The sequence below is a fragment of the Gobio gobio genome (genome assembly GCF_949357685.1).
Source record: "Gobio gobio genome assembly, chromosome: 7".
NCBI lineage: Eukaryota > Metazoa > Chordata > Actinopteri > Cypriniformes > Gobionidae > Gobio > Gobio gobio.
The window spans coordinates 21980830-21999301 of NC_137103.1; the positions used below are offsets into that span (position 1 = coordinate 21980830).

At 38.5% G+C, this 18472-nt stretch overlaps 2 protein-coding genes across 2 annotated transcripts in view; one reads left to right on the forward strand and one right to left on the reverse strand.

Moving 5' to 3' along the window:
* col4a2 (collagen, type IV, alpha 2) overlaps positions 1 to 15173 on the reverse strand; it is a 141395-nt gene extending 126222 nt beyond the window's left edge. Inside the window, exons 1-3 of the mRNA XM_079821021.1 lie at positions 14932 to 15173; positions 14377 to 14488; positions 14236 to 14287 (exon numbers count right to left, since the gene is read on the reverse strand). Of these exons, the coding sequence (XP_079677147.1) occupies positions 14236 to 14287; positions 14377 to 14417 (93 nt within the window). The 5' untranslated portion in view covers positions 14418 to 14488; positions 14932 to 15173. The remainder of the gene's footprint in view (positions 1 to 14235; positions 14288 to 14376; positions 14489 to 14931) is intronic.
* col4a1 (collagen, type IV, alpha 1) overlaps positions 15171 to 18472 on the forward strand; it is an 89935-nt gene continuing 86633 nt past the window's right edge. Inside the window, exon 1 of the mRNA XM_079821023.1 lies at positions 15171 to 15398. Coding sequence (XP_079677149.1) covers positions 15330 to 15398 — 69 coding nt within the window. The 5' untranslated portion in view covers positions 15171 to 15329. The remainder of the gene's footprint in view (positions 15399 to 18472) is intronic.

Here is an 18472-nt window from a genome sequence, read left to right on the forward strand (position 1 = left end):
TACCATACTTAAATTATTTAAAAAAAAATGACTAATTATGGATATATCATACTTTAAAAGAATATTCTTCAGTGCAAAGGTAACCGGTCCTACTCGACCTGCTCCGAGCAGGATTCAAACCGTGGTCTCCGGCATGGGAGGCGGGCACACTAAGAAGGATGCTAAAGACCACAGTCTCTAGCATGCCCTTTTGAGGCCAGGGGAGTGAGGTTTACATGCACAGCTCTTATTGGCCTACGGCCATTAAACTCACCCCCCTAAACCTCAGGAACCAAATGTCACCAGTCCTACTCAACCCACTCCGAGCGGGGTTCGAACCTGGGTCTCCGGTGTGGGAGGCTTGCACGCTAACAAGAACACTAAAGACCACAGGCACGCTGCTCTGCTACATGGATCTGCCTGGGACTTCCCAGTCATCAGCTCCACTTTGGCTTGTGGATCCCTCAGCTCCATCTCAATCTTTCAAGCCCCGGAATCCACCTCTGCCCTCTGACCCATTGGCCCCACCTTGGCTCAATGGTTCCTCGGTTCCACCATGGACTGTCATCCCTCAGGCCATGCCTGGCTTCCTCGGCCCTCTGGCACCACCTTGGACCATCGTCGCTCTGGCTTCGCCTTGGACTTACGAATTGGCAGCTCCACCGAGCTCCTCATATGCTTGGTTCCACCTCCCCTGTCTCCAACTCAGTCAGTTGTCTCCCTGGTTCTGTCCACCTTCTCCACCAAGGCTCCTCCCTTCAACGGCTCCTCTGCAGACCTTCCTGTCATGGCTCTAGGTCATCCTCCTGCTCCTTCTGTCTGTGCTCGGGTTCCTCCTGTCTCTGCCCTGGCTCCTCCCAACTTCATCTCCTCCATGTCCGTCAACTCCTTGGTGTCTTCCTCTGCTTGCCCTTCGTCTTCCTCCAGAGACCCCGCCATCCCTGCCTCCTCAATTTGGACTATGTTTTGCAGTGAGAGGACACGTATTCTGGAGAGGGGCGGGGCGGGGCGGGTGGCGGTGAATGTTGGATTTATGGTAAATGTTGGATTTATTGGATTTAAGTCATGTACTTAAATATATTTGTGATTGCACATTTGTAATGATGAAGCTGCAATTTAGTAGATTTAAAATATACTAGCTTTAAATATAGTATTAAAAAACACATTACAGCTAAAATGATGTGCTTTATGTTAGTCAACACATCTAAATAATTGTACTTCTTGCGAAGCATGACAAAATATGATTAAAACATAACGATTTGAAATATACTTAAAGTTAAAGGGGTGGTAAACCACGATTTCACTATTCTAACTTTAGCTAGCGTGTAATGTTGCTGTTTGAGCATAAACAACATCTGTAAAGTTACAACGTTCAAAGTTTAAAGCAAAGGGAGATATTTGCTTTTAAAGAAATCAGTTTCTAAGGACTACAGCAAACGGCCGCTAGGCGACTACAGACATTCCTCCACGGTTGGTGACATCACTAGCATCAATATTTACATAAACCACTCCTCCGAGAATATGAAATAAGGGGGGGTGGGCCATTTTGTATCGCTGTTGTTGTGGTATAGTTAGGCTGGAGTGGTGTTGCTGCACTGCCGACGAAACGCTGTAATTTTCATCCGGATTGCAGGTCTGGGGTACTTGCTTTGTTCAGCCTTCCTAGGGACGGGGGTGCGATATACACGTGTGTATTAGACAGAGGGGCCCATCATAAAGCACGAGACAGATAGGGTCGGAGGAGAAGACTGGAAAATGTGACATAATGGACAATATTCGTCCATTGCAATTCATGAGCAGCGGTTCAGCGAGACAAACACTGCCAGTGTGAATCATGCACGACGGGCGCGCCTCCCACTGCACATTTCACGGAGGAAAACATCCACAATCTTTGCGAGTTCAATGCACGATTTGCACAACGTCAGCGGTGCGAGACAAACACGGCCAGTGCGCGGGTGCACGACGCGCGCGGGGCTCCCGCTGCACATTTCACGGAGGAAAACTTCCACAATCTTCGCGAGTTCAATACAGGATTCGCACAACGGCTTGTCCTGAAAGCTGGATTTACAAACAGAAGCTGTTTACGGGCCACAACCTGTAAGTCTGATTTATTTTTCGTCTATGTGTTTTCCTGTAATAGGTTAATTGTACATTGTAGCAAGGAAGTACACAGATGACAACGCAGTTCTGCAAACCAGTCTGTTAAATGCTCATTCATACTTAACGTTATCCGACGAACACCTAACGTTACAAACACCTAACGTTAAAATCTCAACAGCAAACTTGGCATTAGTGTAAATGATTCTTTGATTAGAGCTTTTATGTATTATTTATCTACAGGCATGCTAAACATGGTTCATTGTGTATGATTTGGCTAACTTACTAGTAAAGCCAGTGTTTAGTGTTCGTTTTGGGTTAATAGTTCTTGCGACAGATATTTGGCTATAATCGTTCTAAAAATACAAAAGTGTCATTCAGTAGCGATCACTATAGATCCGCAGTCTTTACTCTTGAGGACTGAACAGGTTCTGCTCGATCATCTTCACTAAAATGTTCTAGGTCTGATTTGGGCTCAGATTGGTATGGTTTTATTGACGCCATTGTTTCTAATACTGACCAAAGCACAGCCTCCAGGTAAGGGGCGTGGCGTTTCCGACAAACGTGCACTGCGGTTAGCGAATCACAACACACTGGGCAAGCGAACCAATCTGAGCCCATCACGTATTTTTGAGGGACTGGCTTCATACAACCCGGAAACCATCAGACCGTTTTACAAGGAGGGACAGAGCAGTGTAGAATAAAGGTCAAATATATGAAAAATAATGCAATTTTTTTTTAAACGAAGCATGAACACATGTTAGGGTGCACCCCACAAACACAATCAAGCCTTCAAAAGAATGTGTTTTACCACCCCTTTAAAAAAATATAAAGAACATTAATACAAAGTGCACATTTTGAAAGTGTACCTAAGTGTGGTTTTATCTATTTTATTTCCTTAATATTATATTGTCTTCAAGTGCAATTTAGTTCAAATACAATTGTAAGATTTGAAGAATACTACAAGTCAATAGAATGAGGTGCATTTCTGTTTCACAAGGTTAGTTCACAAGGTAAAACTTTGGGTAGTTTTAGTTTAGTTTTACTTATATGTCCAGTGGTGAGCCATTTGATTTGCATTGTTGTAGATGTCATTTATGGATTTGTCACGTTTGGATAGGACACGGTGTCAATGGTTAACAATTTAACACCAACAAGCCTCCTGACTTAAAAAAAGATTGAATAACTGTTTTTCACCTCCTTAGTGTTTTACATGTGCTGCTCTTTCCCAGCTTTAGGGAAAGTTCACACGAGACGCAAAGTTCATACCAGTCTAAGGTCAAAAGGGTCGCTATTTGACACAGGACATGGGTGGTGCCACTACAACTCGTTTGTGGGAACTACCCCTTCACTGTGGGCCAGCATGCACTCAACTACATACTCACACAGACATGCACTGTAGATCTAAAAAATGTTCCGAAAAATTTCAAAGGCTCTGCTATTTGCAGTGCTACTTGCAGTGTCGCTCGGGCTGAGAGTTCCTCAGCATAGGTCTTCCCCTCGGAACAATTTTACATCCTGCCTTGATCCCTCTAATTGTACACAATAGATTTTCCCCCAATTGTTTTGCTTTTTTGACGGAGCAGATTATTTTGGCAGGCGATGTAGCAGCGTTTTTCCTGTCCTTATCACCAACAGACATCTTTTGTGCGGTGCTGGTCCACCCATTCAAACCGGTATAGAGTGCACACACTTACTTCACGTGCGCTCTTATCCTCGTGCACAACTTCAGGAACCACCCTGTGACCACATCCATGTCCTCTTCCCTTATATGGTAGAAGGAATTTCCACAGAGGACATTGTTGAATTGCATGCAGTTCAAAAATATAGTATTCTTATTATTGCTGAAATTATTGCTGAAAAGTCCTGTTGCAAATGTTAAATATCAATATCATTGTGGCACTTGGGACATTTTTATGAGCCAACTTGTTCACTGTCTTTGATTTTCTATCCAAGCATATGTTAAGAAACGAGACAAGTAATCAACCCCAAAGGATAAAGATAATATCCTAAAATCTTCCCACATATATTTACATCAAACAAAATCTTGGCTTCAAATGACTATATTTTGAACTTCCTGGCAATGCTAGCTTCTCTCTTTCTCAAAATGTTCCATCCCTTCCCAAAAACTTATTCTACAAGCAAATGTGTCAGTAAATGAGAGTGGTCTTGGTGTAGAGAGCGTTTTTTGTTGGCCCTGGTCTTGTCTCAGTCTCGACTGCATTTGTACTCGTTTTTGTCTCGGTCACACACTAATACCCCTTTTCCACCGTTAGGTTTCCCGACTTTGGTCCGTTCTCGAACAGGGACGGGCACAGTTTGATTTAAGACTGCTTATAGTCAGTCAAACAACACACACTCAAAAAAATTATTTATGATGCTGTTCACTTTTTTTAAGCAATTCTTCTTGATTTAACACCATTATATTAGGTTTCTGGTTCAAATGTAATTGATTCATGTTAAACTGATTTAAAACCGTTACTCTTTGACATAACTTGATGTTTTCATTTTGAAATAACACGTTTCAATCAAGTAACCCAAAGAAATAAGACTTTCACTTCCCATCATGCTTTGCAAAGGGGCTGAATTCGGAGAGTAAATGTTTAAATAAAGTGCAATTTGATCAATTTTTAACAAGATGAGAAAATTAAGAGACTTTTTAATGCTTAATGTTTTGTTTTGTTGGTATTTAAAAGTTTGTGTTATGTTTGTGTTTTTGGAGGTTACCATTGTGGTGAAGTGTAGAGCATGTGCTACTAATAACTATTAAAGTTGTTTTAATTAAAAAAAAAATCCCTGGCAGGGCATGCCATGGATGTAACAAAACCATCTTCTGGCTAGCCAATAAAATCGTGTAAAAGGTTTTGTAAATGCACTCAAAAGCTATTTTTTTAATAAATGTAATTAAATCATGGAAAGGTTTTCATGTGATTAAATGGCTTTCTTTCAGCATTAAGCACTTTTGTTAGGCTAACTTAAATAAATTAGTTGGTCCAAAACATTGCAAATTAGTTGGGCTGACACTATTAAATTAAGCTGTGCCTAACCATAGTAAATAAGTTGAATCAACCTTAATAAATTAAGTTGACCCAATTGGAATAACAGAATTGCATAATGCTGAAATAAAGCAAGTTAATCATGTGGAAATACTTTCCATGATTTTTTTATGTTATTTTTTTGAGTGTAGCAGCTTTACGTCACCGTTCGTTCGTCAAGTCTGTGGAAACGTGGCAAGTTTATGACAGACTCCAGTTCACCTGGCCGAGAACAGACTTTGGCACCAAAGTTCAAACTATTCAAGTGGAAAAAAGCTTGAATTTCAAGAACAGTCAAGACCACAACTGCAGTGATACTGAATTGCCGGTGCATTTTACTGAATTATTTGTTAGCACAAATACATTTGGGTGATTGGATGTAAAATGCCCTGCTTCAAATGAAATCAATAACTTATTTCTAATTTGATTTACTGTTGTGGCTCAGAAATAAATGCGGGGTTTTGTCAAAAAATGTCACCAAAATTTATAAAAAGTGCCCACAAAGTTCAAGATATGATTTAAAATACTTGTATGGGAGTTTGATTTTTATATTATAATATGATATAAGTAAGCAAATTGGTAACAGCTCTTTATATTGTCTTTATATTATTAAACTAATTTCATTATTGATTAAATATAATACATTTCTCAGGTAGTAAATGTGGATCTTTTAGATGAATTTAAAGGGTAACTTCAGTGATTTTCAGTGATAGAAACCTGGTAGTATATTCAAATTATGGTACTTTCCCCCCTCATATCCCCCTGAGACAAGATAATTAAGCATTTTATTTCTGGAAAAAATCCTCAGATGACGCAAATATCGTCATTTCGCATCATCTGAGGATTTCTTGGCCAGAGGCTAAAGACTACAGCCACTAGATGGAGCTGTTCTGCATGCTATCAACCCGCCCATAGGGGAGAGCTCTCACGCACAGAATGCAAGACACAGACGGCCGCACGGACAAACATAACGGTGCGCGGTGCAGAGCAAAGTGAGTGTTTCAACTTTTCAATGAATTCCTGTGATAGTTTAGCTTCCATATGCAATCTGAAAACGTGCCAGACTGGCGCTTAACGTTACCTCAGCTCTTCATGATGAATGAAATCTGATCCTGCTGCGTCTGTGCCGTGACTTTCATTCGGCTCACTCACACTTTATTGAAAAGACACGTTCAGTTTTTAATTGTGGTGTTTATTCTCTAACTGAACAAGATTATTTTATTATTATGAAGATCAAAACGACGCTGGGGCCGGTGTACGGCGTGGCCTCGTAGAGCAGCGAGGCAAGTGCATTCTGGGAGTTGTTGTCTTTCATCCACATGAGACAAAAATACATTTTCTGTCTTTTCTCATTTTCATATTTCTACTGCATAAATGACCCAGTTTAAATACAAAGCTTAATGCTAAATCACTGAAGTAACCCTTTAAGGAGTGCTGTCTACACTGTAAAAAATTTAAACGGAAAATGTACAAATAATTGTACAAACTAATGCAATGTGTAATTCAAAATACAGGTAAAACACCTGTAAAAGAAAAAAAAAAACCATACGGAAAATTCATATTTATACAGTACATTGTGCCCTTTTTTTACAGTGTAGTCTTGGTCTTGACTCTGTCTTTACCCCTCTAAAGCCGTGTGTCCACCGCAGGAACTTTCTCCAGGAATTAGAGACTTTGGTCGGTATGTTTCGACCACATGGACCAGGGTCTAAATGAAGTTCCAGGTAAAAAGTTACCCCCTCAAAAAGTCCCTTCTCGCAAGATAGTTCTTTTCCAAAGTTCAGGATCTTTCAGGGGTGGGAATTGGGCGCTGAACATGCTGATTGGTTGAGTTCATGCAGCATTTTGATTGGTTGACTCTGCAGCATTTTATTTCAACCACCATTTTTAAAAGTCTGTTGCGGTGCGTGTAGTAAGAGTTGTTTGCTATTCAAAAAATTGAGTTTAAAAAATACGTCCGATGGACCGACGACGAGGTTCAGACTTTATTAAGCTTAAATTATTAAGCGAAATCCAGTGGGAACTGGAAAGCCGCACACAGTCCTACGTCACCAGACTAATCTTCACGGTAGTTTAGACCGCGATGGAAACGCAGACAGCAACCGGTCTGGGGGAGAAAAAAAAAAGTTCCTGGGACAAATTGTTCTGGATAATTTTGGTAGAAACGGGGCTAAAGTCTTGGTTTTGTCTTGGTCTCAACACACACTGGTCTTGTTTTAGATGGTCTTGACTACTTCAAGCATTTCCATCAGACCAAAGATGTGAAATAAAGTTCTGAATCTCCATGACAACACTATATAGCCATAAAACATACTTATTAAATGCTTTAAATTAGCGCAAACTCCCTTTCAAAAGACAGACCTGCAGCATTTGGTATATCAGGTACAGTATGTCAGAACTTTTATTATGCATTAATGTGCAACCAGTTCCATTTGTACCTGCACCTACAGTATTCACCAGCTGGTCTTCTTTACACATTTAAGTAAAAATCCACCTAATTTTAGATAAAAATTGTGCTTATGGCTTTGGATTACAAAATAGCTCAAAATGTATATGGGTACCATGTTATATTTAGGTTCTCTAATCTCTAATTTTCTTTCTTCTTTACTGTCTAAGTGAGGTCACCTACATCGACCATACCCTGTAGGCCGGATCATTGCCTGTCTAAAATTAGCTTGTCCTGAAACCTGAAATCACTACTCTCCTTGTACCAGTATAATGCACAGAGTCAGCCTACTGCTGTCACAAGTTTTTGATCAGGGAGGCACAGAATCTGATAAAGCTTTAGACAAGGAGATTTATTCTTCTTCTATTTCAGGGAAATCAGTTTAGCTGAAGAAAAAAAAAACATACGTATGATATTTATACCTTATTGTAGAAGAAGTTGTTGGCAGATACACTCCACATGATCCTGTGCAAAACTGGCTGACCTTTCCCAGGGGAAAAAGACGTACTATTAAATGTATTAAAAATGCATTATAGTATATTTGTAATAGTACAAATAGTACATTTAATAGTACGTATTTTTCACCTGGGTTCACAGACCAAAAGGGCCTTTGAATAATGCAACAACAAAAAAAATTATACCATATAAACACTTAAATATATAAATGCTGACCAGTCAAATAAGCAAAATCATCCAAAAAGTAGTATGGAGAGTATGTATTTATTTTTTTTTTATGTACATTTATACTTTCTTCCAAAAGTTGTTATCGCTTTCTATATTCCCATGGTTGTACACAAGTTTTGTCATCTCACTTATAGTTTTGACTTTGATGTGTTGTTCCAACTAGGGGTGTTGCGATATCAGTATTGACAAAAACCGTGATATACCATGAAATATCTTTATCGTGTTAGTTAGGGGTGTCGCAATATACCGGTATTGGTGATAACAGTAGTATTTCAAATGAATAGTACATGTATGATAAATACAGCACGTAAATTATCCAGCCCCAGTATCTGGTTGACATAACCCCAATATACAGTAGGTGTCGATATTGCACCTTAACACTGCCTGGTTGCCACCGGTCATAAAACACAAGCAGACACAGCGTGCAGCTGCTACTGCTGCGTAAAAGCATGTTGTCGAATGTGACAGACGGAAACTCTGCACGCACTCCAAGAAAGTTCGCTCACCAGTGCATGTTTTTTTTTTTTATTTCTACGAAAATGAATCGCCAATGAGCGCAAAAGTTGGCAAAACCACTAAACTGTTCACCCACCTCTGCTATATCCTGCAGATCACTGTACAGAGAGTAAGTTGCCATTATTTTGCTAGTCCTGGGACGTGAAATGTTACATTAACCAGCTAATTGCTGACACCCTTTCTGAGTTGTATTACATTTACATCCCTCTGAGCTTTTAGTCCAAAAGTGTGCTCATTCGGATAAAAACATATTGATTATTGTATGTTTACTTCAAATATCTTTTTTTTTCTCTATGTGTGCATTATGCAGTGCTAAACTCTCACATTTATGTTTCATTCATACTCAATATCGGGGGGCACAAAATTGTGCAGATAATTGCTTCTTCCGTCAGTCTGAAGGTCTGGCTACGCGAGACTAGGAAATCCCTAATATGGGTTGTTTTACAATTCCAAGAATGCAGAGAACGGACTTGTATTCTAATGGAGACCGGTCTTGCCAGGCGACCTTAAAAGAATGAACTCGGAAGGACGCGAGGACACAGAATGCATATTTGTGCGAATTTAGATGTGCTGCGATCTTGTTGTTCAATTGGCCGTTCCAGCATATTATAAGTAGCAGCTATCACTATAAACACAACATAACACCACAAACAAATACACGGCCTAGTAAAACATTTATTTCATATTATTATTGGCATTTTCATATAATTTGATATCTTTTTATTTTACCACGTGTATTTATGAAAATGAGTTGCCTGTGTTACCTATGCTTTGTCAATGTTACGATTCTTTTTAATGTGCTAATAAAAACACTGCTGGCTTTCTTCAGTTTATCACTTTATTAAAATTAAGCAGAACAAATGTAGTTGTGAGCTTGCAGCAGGAATTGCTGATGTGAGAACTAGAAGTTTAAAGCTTACACCCGCAGTGTGTTCTGAGATTTCTAACGGTTCGATTCTCTCAAGTCTGCATTTGATGCATCCTCGATATCAAGAACACATCCGAGTACTTTCATGCGTCCTCTGTACTTGCATTCTTGAGTATTGGAATTGAACTACGGCGGTTGATGATTACGAAAATGTTCAAGCGTCCAATTTCGATTTATTCGTGTCATTCGCGTTCGGTGTGAACGCCACATCAGACTCAACACGGGTTGCCAGTTTGAGGACACGCAAGAGGAACGAGCTCAATTGACAATGGAAGGCGAAGAGACTTTACACACTGGAAGTTGATGAGTTGATTTATCTGCGTTTTAATGTGCTCGATTTTTAGATGGATGCCGAGGCTTTTTAGGTCGGGTAGAATCTGCGATCTCTGACCCAGTTTGTTTGAGGCTTCAATGCTGTGTTTTACGCCAACTGACAACCTGTTGTGTCGAAATACTATTGGGTAAATTGGCAACATGCGTTATCACTCAGAGCAAAACAAAAACAGACATTCCGACACTGAACGCACATTTCAAAGTAGACTAACTGGCTGTTTTATGCCAGTATACTATAGCATAGTTGTATGCTATAGTAAAGTCAAAAACTTACATACAGCACCTTGAATATGAATGAATATCGAGAAAAAAACACGGACAAAGACGTCATCAAGCTGAATTACATGCAGATGGAGACATTTTGACATATTAAACATGAAGAGAATTAACTGATTGACTGATAGCATTACTATTATTATTTATTTTTTCATCATTTCCATAGATATCGCAATATATCATTATCGTGATTTCTTTTGGCCATGATAACTGTGTAGTGAAAAATCTGATATTGTGACAGCCCTAGTTCCAACCATGTAGCCTAAAACTTTGGAAAAGAGTGGATACAAAACATAGATTTTGTATCAGCAGCACACAACATTGGAATGGACCAAACTAAAACGAGGAAGAACATGAGAATGATTGAATGATTGTATTCTTGACTTTTTTTTTAATATGACATATAACTGAGAAGTCAGTGGAGATTTTCGCCTTTAATGTCGTGCAATGTCTTCTTTAAAAAACTTTCCAAGGTGCATATCACAGCTAGATCTAGAGCTAAAAGAATGAGGTTACATCTGAAAGAGCTTTTGCATGCGGCTGACGATCAGACCTTTTGAACTTGCTGTGTTTGCTGCTGGTGATGGGTGTGGCCAGAAACACATATCAGCATGTGGATCAGGAAAAGAAATATGTTCTCATGTTGAAATAATACTCAAACTGTAAGAGGATTTCACACACTCATCATAACACATGTGTAGCTGACTGTTGTCCAATGGTAAAGCTACTACTATTCGGTCCAATGATGGTTATTAATCTGTGCAAAACATAATGATTATGATGATAAATTATTGGATAGCCTGAGCATGATGACAGCAAAATAATACACCACTCATATAAGTAGCCACTTAAAGGGTTAGTTCACCAAAAGATGAAAATTCTGTCATTAATTAGATTATTAATTCCAAGCCCGTAAGACCTTCCTTCATCTTCGGAACACAAATTAAGTAATTCTTGATGAAATCCGAGAGCTCTCTGACCCCATAGACAGCAATTTAATTACCAATTTCAAGGCCCAGAAAGGTAGGAAAGACATCCTTAAAGGTGTCATGAACTGGCTTTTTAAATTTTTTCATACTGTTGTCTGAGGTCAACTTATGACGTTTGCGTTGTTTTTACATTCAAAAACATCATAATGAATAAGTAATAGGCTATTTTCTGCCTTGGTTTTGAGGCTCTCTGAAAAACTGTCAGTTTTGATGGGCGTGCCGCACTGAAGACTTGGAAGTAAATGCCCACGGCTAGGATTGGATAAGATTTGCATATTTAATGAGTTTCTGCTCCCCTGTCAGTGGCAGCGTGTGGCAAATGTCAAACGCAATGAATCGCCCAGGCCACAGCCAGGGCTCACAAAATGTCTTTATCAAACAAACACAATGATTCATCTCTCATCCACCCACGATTGATTGGAATGTTATTTCTGTATCATTTCGCCCGATCATCAGTGAATATAATCGCGAACCGTACACACACACACACACGCGCGAGGGCAGGCCGATGATAGCCCGTCTGAAAAACACATAGCCCTGGGGCCAGGGCCGGCCCAAGCCCTTATGGGGCCCTAAGCAGAATTTTATTTGGGGGGCCCCTCGGTGCCACCAATACGATTGACTATTGTCAATTCTTGATAATTCGCACACCCAGTATCAATTTTAGTAGTTGTAGCGGTGTTGCTTTCATCATGTCTGGCTGTAATGGTCTTACCCTTTTTTAATTGCCACGATTTTTAATTGTAACAGTAGCAAACCCACAGGTGTGGTCAGGTGTTAATATTCAAAGCCTTACTTTACTACAGTTCAGACTGGGATATGTACTTATAAAAAAAAAAAAATTAAAAAAAATATGTAAGTAGTCTCTTATGCTGAATATGCTCACTTTTCCCCAGGATTCTTTGATGAATAGGAGGTTCAAAAGAACAGCATTTCTCTGAAATAGAAAGCTTTCACAAAATCCAAAAAATATTGTGCACAACTGTTTTCACCATTGATAATAATCATAAATGTTTCTTGAGCATCAAATCCTCATATCAGAATGAATTCTGAAGGATCATGTGACACTGAAGACTGGAGTAATTATGATAAATTCAGCTTTGATCACATGAATAAATCACACTTTACTATATTCACATATAAAACAGATGTTTTACATTATAATAATATTTCACAATATTACCATTTTTACTGTATTTTTGATCAAATAAATGCATCCTTGGTGAGCAGAAGAGACTTATTTTAAAAACAACAAATGTTGATTTCTTTCAAACATTAAACAGAGCTTTTATTTTGGCGGAAATAAAATTAAATTTTTTTGCATTCCATTCGACTGTGTAGAAAGAACCTTTTTATTTTCTAAATAAAAACTTCCAAAATATAGGCTACACAACTTATAATTCCAAGGGGACGATATAGCAGTTTGCAGAAAAACATTTATTGAGAAACTTCGAGCGATGCTGTACTCCGTCCAAAACATGCAGCACGTCAGACAAGATATTCGCACTAAACCATATCACATTCTCAAATCCACCCATTAATAAAAAGGTTACCGGGCAACTGACGAGTAACATTACGTTTTAGCGCTGGTTTTCTCGCACTTGGACTGTGAACCCTGGCTAACAAGAATAGACGAATAGTGTCTGGCCGATGGCGCCGCAAGCTCGTGCAGTGCTGTCAGAATCAATCCCTGCATATTTTAGAAAACTTAACAGGCAAATACTTTATAACTTTAAACTTTATAAAGTTAACTTTCGGCCGACCACCTTCCATGCTCAATTTATGGAAAAAGTGTTGAAAGGTCCTCTGCCGATCGAAAGACCAGGTACGCTCGTCATGACGTCACGTACGCATTTTGAGTTTCACTTTCAACTTTCAACACTTTTCCATGGAAGGCGATTGCCTGGAACTTTACTTGATAAAGTTTTAAATATGAATATTTTTCTTACACAAATGCATCGATTCGCTTCAGAAGGCCTTTATTAACACCACGGAGCCACGTGGAGCACGTTATTCGATGGACAGGTGCATTTTTATGGACTTCAAAAACAGAGCAACTATTATTGCAATTCTAATGCTTGGATTAGCCTGGACTTTTTTAATATAACTCTGATTGTATTAGTCTGAATGAAGAATGTCATATACACCTAGGATGACTTGAGGGTGAGTAAATCATGAGCTAATTTTCATTTTTGGGTGAACTATCCCTTTAAGTACAATGTCCACGTTTAAAATTCCAAGCAACTGACAAACAGAAACTATGTTTTTTCAATAATCTATCACACTCAGATGTATATCAAATATTTGTCGCTGCTTCCGTTTCATTTGATTTAATATTTAAACAAAAAATAAACACTGACCTGCTAAAAATAAACATTAAGGACCTTACGTTGACAACCCTGTTTTCTTAGAAAGTTGCAATGGAACATTATGGAGATTCTAGAAAGTCCAGTTAATGAACAATTCACCCCAAGACAGCATTATTCATTTAACACCAGCAAGATGAGGCAAAAAATATGATCTCACACACATACTTTACCATTAAGTGTCAGTTTGTGAGTATTAAAACCTAATCAGATTTTGAACACATTGTATTCATTAACTTCAGGCCAGTGTATAATCTCTCACTATGGGATACCAGTTAGTTATATTACCACTAACAACCACCTAATTGATGTGAGACTTGACCAGTGTGAAATTTTCAGCTTTATAAGAATGGGAGGAAATAAAAAAAAAAACATTCTCTTATTTAAAGAACATGCGTGCTGCAAAGATCTGTAAACTGTAAAACATTTGCTAATTGCACATGAGGAACTTGAAATCCAAGCAAGGACACTCCCACTCATCTGAGGGGCTCAGCTCAGCATGTTGCACCATAACTGAGGCACAAATCCTACACCACAATCTGCACTTAATCTTGTCTCAATATAGTAAAATTAAAAGCACACTTACTGCGTTGACCTCTGTCGTAAGGAAAAGGACCGCAAGGCACAGCAGAAAACACCTGCAAAATGAGAAAACAAACGTGAATGAATATGTGTGCAAAGGGAAAACAGATGCTTCTAAAGCACGAAACAAAACAACAGGCTTTACCTTAATGTGTTCCAATGCTGTAAATGGTTCTCACCCTCCATGAGAGCCTGAAAACAGATACAATCTCTCCTTCTGCCCAATGCCAGTGTCCTGTTACTGCATACTCAATGATCTGAAAGTTATAGATGGACTGAAGTTAGTCCTCACTAGATCATTAGTGCATATTTAAAACACATTAAATGTACTGCTATCTTTGTAGTAGATCTCGTGTTCCTTGCTTAAAGATCCAGCTTTAGCCGGTAGTTGTGTTTTGGAACATGGTAACTGCGCTCTAGCTGTCCCGACCTGTCATTAGCTTATGGACAAATATGAAATTCAACAAACATACTAGCTCAAGGTGGTCGTTTGTAGTCTACCTATTTATAAGCATATTAGACGAGCTACAAACCAGCCAACGTGTTCCAAAAACACAGCAACCAGGTTTGTGGCAACTGTTGATGCGTCATATAACTTCAAACACTCGATTTTGTTATTATTTAATCGCTTTTAACGACAATAACACGCATTTAAGCTCTATTTTTTAATCGTAAGCTATAAGTGAAGGCAGAAGTTTACCTCAGACCTCGCTGCTCCAGTCGCACGCGCTAAATCCTGATGCGTTCACGCTTTCAGAAAGTTGGTTATCTCACCTAAAATCCACCTTGCCAAAGCTGTTTTAAGGGAATTGCTGATCTCCAAGACTTAAACGTCCCCTAACAATGCTGAAATGCGAGTGATAGTTGTTCTAAACAGGGTTGTGTTGGTGCGTGTTGATGGGTGGTCGTGGTCCTGACAGGGGGTGTGGTGGGCTCTTCTACAAGACTTTACTTTCAAACACAGCCACATAACGTTTAGGGCAAAGATGCAGACAAACGTATAGTCCAGGCTCGGGTAGAAGAGAGGCAAGAATTGCTTGAAACGGAGAAGAATCCGTCATCAGCGTGTCCTTTTGGACATTATTCATAGGTGTGAAGATGCGGCTTCCATGTGTCACTTTTTTTCTTCTCACAGTCTCTTTGAGCATAGACAAGAGCACAGCAAAGGTAAGTCCATCTAAAAAACAAACGTATGCTAACTTAAATGTTAGTTTATTAGTAATGTCGTCGGTTTGGCCATTATGAGTCTGCTCGTGAGCCTTATGTCGCGCGCACAGATAAAGTGCGTATAACTTGCGCGCGACTTGCTTGCGCTCAAGTTCCACTTTAGTTTTCACGTGCGAATATTTCCATTTGTTAAAGTTAAAGGATGGGATATAACTTTTTATATGAGTTTTTAACGACAAAATTGTCAAGAAATAGCACACCAATGGAAATGACTTATTAGAAACAAGCAGAATATGAATACGACCTGTAACCAAAAGAATACATTCGTGCTCCAGTCCAGTATCATAATGCACAATGCATAATTCATATAGCACGACATTTGATTTAACAACAGTTTCTGTATATTCATGTACTTTTTGGTGTTTTTTTGTCTTATTAGTTCAGCAATTTGATACTATATTGTCATGTAGCTTTCTGCTGTGGCTTTTCGCTACAGTTTATATTTGCCTTCAACGCCTGCATTTGATATGTTTCTGACAATTATTTCATTGTTCTACTATGAAAAACAAGTTAATGTGAGACTCTGTATTCCTTTGAAAGCCATGTTTATCTGAGTATAACTTTTGACTAGACTGTGGAAAACAACAGACAACCTTGGCTTCTCTTTCAATGTGTTGGATGGTTAACAAAAACTTTTGTAAACTTATTCTTAATAATCTGGACTTTGTTTTCCATTTGTTAGGCATTTTGCCACTCATCTGAGAAATCAATCACTTAAATGCGTTCCACTACACTGTTTACCCAAGACGGACTTGTGCTTTCTCCTGCATGCAGTTGCATAAGGTTATGGATGCAGTAATCTGAGAGAGCTAGCCATACTGACATGTGTTTTTATTGGGGGCGGGGCTGGGGGCGTGGCTCCAATGTGACGCAAGTATACAGCAAGGAAAGTGACAGGTGTCTGAGTGATAAGACTGAGCAGGATGAATGATTTGTGACAATGATGAGATAAATGCACATTGTTACATCTGGCGATCTTGTCATATTTCTGAATGCATATACAGGCGTTATCTGCTGGATGAATAAAGTGCCCTAAATACTGATTTTTGTAGTATATCTGTATGAAGATTAACTGATTACTGATTTCAAAGCACAGTCATACAGTGCCCCAGAATACCAGAACATGCCTTACAACTGTATTCCAAATGGAATTTGTTGATGGATTATCACATTAATACAAGCATTAGTTTGATTTAAACTGGTATGTCACAAAGCTGTATAAGCTAACAACATTTCCATATAATCCACAACTCTCTGCAACACTGAATTACAATTGGTCAGTGTATTGTGCTTTTTTTCATATTAAAACTTTATAATTGTTAAACTTCATGATTGATTGTTGGAGTGTTGGGGTAACGCATTGCAAATAACTTGATTTAGTTAATCAGATTACTTTTTCAAGTAACTAGTAAAGTAACGCATTACTTTTTAACATTTACAACAATATCTGAGTTACTTTTTCAAATAAAAAAACGCAAGTTACTTTGTTCTCCCATTTATTGACTGACATCTCTCTTGTCCCAATGTTGAGACAAATCATAAGTGCAGAGGCTTTGTGTAAAAACATGGTGGTTATTGTAGTTCTAGACTAAATGTGAGCATGCATTTACTCATCTCACTTGCACAAAAAAGATTCAGTATTCCTAAAAATGAATAAAATCAGTCAATGCAAAATCAGAATACTATGCAAACCTCCAATAATTAAATATATATAAAATCATTTTTTTATGCATTTAATCTCACTTTATTGAGCAATGTACTTGCTGCTAACATTTAATGATTCAGTTAAACCATAAGCAAAAATAACTATTTTTTTTTATTGGTGAAGTAAGTGTTAAACTGTTTTATCCTGCATCATATTCTTCCGTTAACCAGAATAGCAGCACAGCTGAAAGGTTTGTTAGAGTTGCGCCCTCTACTGTACAGGCGTGAATTTGCATTGCCTTCAGCCTGATCTTGTTATTTAAATTTTGGTGTGAAACAGTCTTTACATTTGCCCAAAAATAGAACTTTTTTTGTCCAAAATCAAACAAGCCCAGCCCAGGTGAGAAAAAGTAAAGGCAAAAGTAATCTAACACATTACTTTTCTTAAAAAGTAACTAAGTAATGCAACTAATTACTTTTTAAAGGAGCAACTCAATATAGTAATGCATTACTTTTCAAAGTAACTTTCCCCAACACTGGTCATTGGGAATATATACTGTACATTGGCTTCTGTATCTGGAACTGTAAAGCATGACACTAGCAGCCCCGTGGTCATGGATTTGATTCCTAGGGATTGCGTGAACTGATAAGATGTGTAGCCTAATGTATTTTTCTTTTTGTATTAAATCTTCTGTATAAAATGCATAAATGTGAATATCAACCACGTTTCTCCACTGAATGTTGGGGTCTTGATCACCCTGACAGGCAGAGGTGGACAGTAACTAAGTAAATTTACTTGAGTACTGTACTCAAGTACACTTTTTGAGTATCTGTACTTTATTTGAGTATTATTTTTTCGGGAAGCTTTGACTTTAACTTGAAAGACACATATCGTACTTTTTACTCCAGTACATTTCTATCAAGGTCTTCAAAGTCAAAAGTTGTTTCTGTAGCAGCTTTGAAAGTCAGTGGATGATTTTTTTCTTCTTTAAAAGGTTTTTTTTTATTTATTTTTTTTGCAGACGGCCTATCAGTAATCACTCTTGTAGGGTCATGTGAAGTTTCCCAACATTTTTTGAACACTGATCAGTTAATAGAAAAATGGAAGAAGGCGGTTCCTCTGCGCAGTGTGTGCACCCATGGCCATACTAGTTTAGTTGGCATACACTTGATGCGCGTCTCATAAAATGCTCTAAAATGTAAACGTCTGGGAGAAAGAGAAGAGTAAACAGTTGGGAGAATATCGGATGTGTATCAGTGTATAGGGTCTGTGCATTCAGTCTTAAAGTGACCGCAGCTTTGTAAAGAGTTTGTTACTTTTATACAAGTATTAAAATGAGTTTAAGGTAGTCGTATGCTAGTATGTCAGA